A 6,682-nucleotide genomic window follows, 5' to 3' on the forward strand; every position below is an offset into this window, starting at 1 on the left:
CACCCATGAACTAACTTGATGATGACATAAGAGAGGTTGGCAAGGAAATTATGAAGGCAGCTCGGGCGTTTGTGCAAACTAATAATCTTGACAAGGAGATGGATGAATGTATTGAAAAATTGAAAGGCTTGGAGTGGCGAAATTCTGATCCGAAATACATCACTGATCTTATGTTGTTCGCTGAAAATGTTGGTAACAGGAAAATTTGGTTACGCCTCGAGTCTTCGACTTGTGAATTGTGGGTGAAAAGTGCGGGAAAGAATTTTGGATTACTTGGTTGACTTTAGTATGACTTTAGGATGTTTTTGGCTTTATGCTTTTTGGATTTATATTATGGTACATGTTATGGATTTTTATGTGTAAGGTTGTTATGTGTTATGTTTAGGATTTTTAAGTTTAGGTTGTTTATGTGTTATGTTTAGGATTGTTATTTGGTATTGACTTTTATGTTATGGAATTTTTATGTGATGAATTTGTATGTTATCGAGTTATATGTCATCCATTTTAATGTTATTGATTAATTTTATGGTTTATGTATAAAATTTGTGTGCTTTGTATTTAACATGTAACAGGTTACTTATGGATAAGGAAGGTGAGTTTTTAGGTTTCCTTATACTCTCCTGCTATTGGTTGATGTTGGTTCAAAAAAGAAAAAAAAATAATTGGAAGAATAAAAGCTAATGAATCGGAAGAAACTGGGCATACATATACACAAGATTTGATATAAGGATGTCATATACAATGTTTTGATATGATGCGTCTTTCACAAGATGCAGCTGTATTATTATGCAATCATTTTACTCAAAGAAATTGGTTGCAACGTAGTAGGACAATAAACGTTGAAGAGAATATGGCTATATTTTTACATGTTATAGGACATAATGAACGTTTTCGAGTTGTTAAAGAAAGGTTTCACCACTCCATACAAACGATTCATCAATGTTTTCATGAAGTGCTAAAAACAATGATGTGTTTTGCAAGAGAAATTATTGTACCAACATCTTCTAATACAACAAGAAATACCTCGGAACGACATAGACGGCTAAAAAACATATTTCCTAGAGCATTATGTGCACTAGATGGAACACTTGTACATGCAGTTGTACCCGTTGATGAACAAACTCGCTATAGGGGAAGGTGAATGTTATCAAAATGTTATAGGAATTTGTGATTTTGATATGATATTCACCTTTGTAAGGGCTGGATGGGAGGGCATAGCACACGATTCTAAAGTTTTGAAAGAAGTTCTATTTAATCCGACTTTTGGATTTCCATTCCCTCCACCAGGTTTGTCATTTGTGTATAAGTTTTATTATCTATATTATTTATATGATTAATTTGTCACCCATCTGCAGATAAATATTACCTTTGTGATGCCGCATACACCAACACCCGTGGATTTATGGCTCCTACCGCAATACTAGGTATTGGTTAGCCGATTTTCGAAGAAACAGAGCTTTAACTAAGGAAGAAAGGTTCAATCATGCTCATGCACAACTTAGAAATATCATTAAACGTGCTTATGGTGTATTGTAGGCGAGATTTCCAATTTTAAAACGTATGGCTCCTTATCCTTTTCCAGTGCAAAGAGACATAGTCATTGTCTGTGTCGCGGTCCATAATTTTATAAAGAAATACGATATTCAAGATGACCTACTTACGAACTTTGAACAAAATACTATGGTTACTCCTAATGTGGGAGGTGGAGGAAGTGAGGGCCAAAACATACAAAACATTGAATGGGGTTCAGAAACCGTTGAGTATATGACTACTTTACGTGACCAGATTGCTACTCAGTTATTTTCAAATGGTTCACGTTAAATGATATAGTTTTTTTTTTATGTATGACAATGTGTATTTGGGTTTTGTATTACACTTTGTATTTGGATTTTAAATTATATATGTTTAATTTGGATTTTATGTGATAATTTTTATTTTTATAATTATTTTATCTAATACAGAAGGACAACATGAGGATAATATGGTCATTTTTATCATTCGGCACAATCAGTCAGATAAATAATCAAACAGCATAAATTCAGTCAGATGTGGACTCAGTCGGCATTTCTAACCCAGTCAGCTTCTAACTCAATCAGCTCTAACCCAATCAGCAACTATCAAACAACCCCTAAGTATCTTCATTAACTTGGAGGATCCTTTAATGAAATTAAGTTCCTCCATTTTTGTTTTGAAGATAATAAAATTAAATTACATAAACATTAAATCAGTTTGTAAGTTAGATCATTACTGTTCTCTTTGACGTGTGAACAATCTAAATGTATCACAAATTCACTTCGTATATAGTTCCTGCTCCAAAACGATTGCAATATATATTAGGTGCATCAGCTTCTCCTGTCTTATTTTCTTTAAATAAACAACCAACATATTATAAGTAATTAAATAATTAAACATATAAAGCACAATCCAATGTATAATTAACCAAAAGTTCTATACAAAAGAAGCTACTATATGGATCTAAATATTATTCCTCTATCTAAATCACTATCATACAAAAATAGTAAAATTCTTGTTTTAATGTATAACTAAATATACGACAAGAAACAACCAATTATTTGGCAAAATTACAAAATTCTTTTATAATTAATTCATATAAATATCGTTGTTGATAAACAAATCAAATAAATGTCGGGTATAGACAGGGGTGTTACCTGGTCGGTTTTTTCGCTTTTCGATTTAATCGGTTCGGTTTTTTTGGTTTTTTTTACTTATTAAAACTAACCATAACCAAATCAAATAAGGTTCGGTTTAATCGGTTTTGGTTAATTCTGTTACATGGTTGTAAAACTCGCTACTCGGTACCTGTTCGTCCGACTACCGAGTAGCAAGTACTCGGATTCGGTAATTCACATAGAATTATTTTTAGTGAAATTATATATGTCAAAATCATAAGTTAAAATCATTCGTTGATTGAAATATATAACAAAATTAGATATATGTGAATACACAAAAAACTAAAAAACATACAATGGTCTCACGTCGTGAATAAATACTAAATATTTTAGGTATACATATAGTAATAATCATATGTGTGTGTGTTTAGTAAGAAATCATTAAGTAAATTATACATATTGATCACCAAGTTGTCCGATTTTTACAACGACTCGCTTTAGTAAGGGCCGATCAAGGAGTAGTCGGATTTTGTAACTCGCCTAGTAAGGGGCCGAGTAAAAAGTACTCGGTTGAATAATCGGCCAACTCGACGAGTTTTACAACACCGTTCGGTTACTGTTAATTCGGTTCAGTTTACCGGTTAAACCTAATAAAATATATCAGATAAAACTAATTATTAGACTAAATGAAAAAAAAAAAAAAAAAAAAAAAAAAAAAAAAAAAACCTATTAAACTTTTACCAAATAAAAACAAATACATTAATACATAACATATTATATTTAGTCTTTCACGATATGTTGTTTTGAAGAATCGATGTAATCATACAAATTATATATACGAGTAAATATAGCTCTACTCGTATATGAAGAGGAAAGGAATGACCGAATGTTAATTTATATTTGGCTAATTATATTTTTTTTGTAATACAATATATATAAAAAAAATTATAAATTTATAATGGTCAATAATTAAATAAAGAGTTATCAAAATCTTTTTTCGTAAGTAATCCATCAATTTAAATATAAAATGTTAATTTATAGATATAAACTATAAAAATATATATTAATTAAATAGTTTATTTAGTTTTTTTTTCGGTTTAACCAAAATAATAAAAATTAAACCAAATAAGGTATCATTATTTGGTTAACCAAACCGAATTAACCAAATAACCGAATAACTCGAAGCAAATAAACCAAACATCATTTGGTTCGGTTCGGTTATTCGTTTTCGGTTTTTTATCACACCCTTAGGTATCGAGAACTACAACTGATTTCAGGAACAGTTTCAAAATCTTAGGATTTGATGTAACCGGTTTTGGTTCCGAATTCAACATTCGAGGAATTGCACGTTCAGTTCCCGACAATCCAACCGCATACAATCTTATGTTCATTCTTCCCGGAAACCCTTTTCTTTCTCATTCGTTGTATGATGATAACTAAAATTTAATGTAATAATAATAATAATAATAATAATAATAATATTGTTTTTGTAATTTTTATACTTGGAAATATAAATAAAACTTTGTAGACTTTTGTTTGATGAGTTAGGATTGTTAAAATCAAACAAATTATTAGACCGGAGGGTGTGGGTCATATCCTCCTTTCTCTCACTTTTTTTCCCTCACTTAAAATCCAATGAATGGGTGGGAAGTCACTCCCTCACTTTTTTTTATTATTAAACAAAATTAAATTTTTTTATGATTTATAATTTTTAAATTAATACTAAACATAAATTTTAATTAAAAATAAAAAGCATTTCATTAATTAAAATAAAAATTACATTAAACCAAATATTTAAATAAGGAGAAAAATAATTAATATCCTAATTTTATATAAACCAAAATACGTCACTCGGAATCATCGTGTTCGCCATCGCCCTCATCGTCCTCGCCATTGCCTTGATTGTCTTCATCATTCTCCCCAGCGTCACTCTCGTCGTTGGAATCTTCACTCTCGATGAACATATCAGAATCCTAGTCTGATTCGTCAAACAAATCACCGCGAGGAAACTCTAACGGGGGCTGAATATGAGCCCTATAAATGTGCTCCACCAAATCAGCACGAAGGGCGTGATGAATGTCGCGATTGTGTGCTTCTCTTCTATTCATCCTATACTCTTGTGTACCAACGGCTAGTCCTTCGACATTTGGCAAAACTTCATTTTCGTTGTACCGGCATATCGCTCTTCCTTCGTTTTAAAGAATCATATTATGCAATATAATACATGCATACATTACGTGTTGTAACCTTTTCATCTCATATGACCTTGCCCCGACCGTTAGTACTTGCCAACGTCTCTTAAGTACACCAAATGTTCGCTCCACATCCTTCCTAGCTGACTCTTGCGCCTCTTTAAACTTTTTCCTTTTCTGGTCGTTAGGACATATAAACGATTTCACAAAAACAGACAAGGGAGGATATATATACCGTCAGTAAGATAGTATCCACGCTTATATGCTACCACATTTGCTTGAAAAGGTACATCGTGCGACCTTCCAAGGTAGATATCGTTGAATACCGACGACTGGTCTAGGACATTAATGTCATTGTTTGCACCAGCTGGACCAAAGAATACATGTCATATCCAAAGATCATGTTATGCGATAGCCTATAGAATGATCGTCGACTCTTTATGGTCGCCTCTCATGTATTGACCACGCCATGCGTTGGGGCATAATGACCAACTCAAATGTATGCAATCGATACTACCTAGCATTCCAGGGAATCCATGCTTTTGCCTTCATGCACCGTGTACAATTGGTGGATATCGTTGATAGTTGGTTTGCGCAAATATCGTTGCCCATAAACCAAACAGATCGCTTTGCAGAACTTGTACACACACTCTCGCACGGTACACTCTGACATCCTAAAATACTCGTCACATTTAACTGCGCCCATGCCGTATGCTAGCTGACGAATTGCAACCGTGCATTTTTTGAATGGGAGAGAAACCTTTTTCCGCCTTGCATCCATTTTCCATTGGAAATATGGAAAGCGGCCTTCCAAGTCGCCAACAATACGTAAGAATAGTTCCTTCCTCATCCAAAACCGACGTCGAAACTTTACAGCGTAGATGGCATCATCTGCAAAATAATCTTCTATAAGGCGATCGTGTATGGCTTCGTAATTTCTACGCAACAGCGGCTTTCTTAGTTTAGTTCGTGCACTTGATGTTTAAGCCTAGTCGGTTTTGATAGTATGCAACCGTTTTCGTCATGACGGAACCAATAAACCTAGCCTCCTCTACAGCCGTCGAATCGGATGATGAAGATGATGACATTTTGAATAATATTTTTTGAAGAGAAATATAGGTTATGGGTTAAAAAAAAGTTAGAATGTTGTAGTATTTATAGGTTAAAAAAAGGGAATATATATATATATATATATATATATATATATATATATATATATATATATATATATATATATATATATATATATACTAGCCGTTTGCCCGCGCAAAGCGGCGGCGGCGAATAGTTTCTTTCAAACAATTTGTTCCATTCAAAGACATGTTATATTTCTAAGAACACTTGCACCATTATCAATCGGTTTCACAAAAATAAAAAGTGCAATGCCAAAACCAAAAAATATTTTGGTGGTGGATTCCATGGAGGAAAAGGAGATGAATATTTGAATTAGTCTCCAGTCAACTATATTTTATACAAAAAATTAGGGAACTGCAATTTGAATGAGCTTTTAATTTTCAAACGATTTGTCGAAAAGAAGTGTTTCAAATTTCGAATGCACCAGATACCAGAGAAGAGAGTGCGAGACCCCCCCCCCCCACACACACACACACCTTTTTCCCGCGTTTCCTTTCCCGCACCCCCGGAACGGTGTTTCTTCGTGCGGGATCGTTTCCCGCGGTTTCCGCGTTCGCCACTCCGTCCGGCCTTACAAGAATATATATATATATATATATATATATATATATATATATATATATATATATATATATATATATATATATATATATATATATATATATATATATATAATGTTTCTTTTATTTATTTACGTGGTTTTTAGTGGAACCTACAAATTAGTCT

At 32.9% G+C, this 6,682-nt stretch overlaps 1 protein-coding gene across 1 annotated transcript; it reads left to right on the forward strand.

Moving 5' to 3' along the window:
- The first annotated feature begins 50 nt into the window (after window positions 1-50).
- On the forward strand, window positions 51-1,821 carry LOC128127376 (uncharacterized). The gene is made up of 6 exons (XM_052765855.1): window positions 51-192; window positions 876-1,137; window positions 1,199-1,287; window positions 1,356-1,424; window positions 1,537-1,602; window positions 1,703-1,821. Exons 1-6 carry the CDS (start codon window positions 51-53, stop codon window positions 1,819-1,821), a joined length of 747 nt encoding a protein of 248 aa, XP_052621815.1.
- The last annotated feature ends 4,861 nt before the right edge of the window (window positions 1,822-6,682 follow it).

The sequence above is a fragment of the Lactuca sativa genome, chromosome 7 (genome assembly GCF_002870075.4).
Source record: "Lactuca sativa cultivar Salinas chromosome 7, Lsat_Salinas_v11, whole genome shotgun sequence".
Classification (NCBI taxonomy): Eukaryota; Viridiplantae; Streptophyta; class Magnoliopsida; order Asterales; family Asteraceae; genus Lactuca; species Lactuca sativa.

Excerpts from the sequence above, each read along its gene's own strand:
- LOC128127376 (XM_052765855.1), top strand. The coding sequence starts at position 51 with ATGAAGGCAGCTCGGGCGTTTGTGCAAACTAATAATCTTGACAAGGAG. Across the intron at positions 1,138-1,198 it reads CAAACTCGCTATAGGGGAAG|GGCTGGATGGGAGGGCATAG; the intron begins GTGAATGTTATC and ends CACCTTTGTAAG. Across the intron at positions 1,603-1,702 it reads TGCAAAGAGACATAGTCATT|GTGGAGGAAGTGAGGGCCAA; the intron begins GTCTGTGTCGCG and ends CTAATGTGGGAG.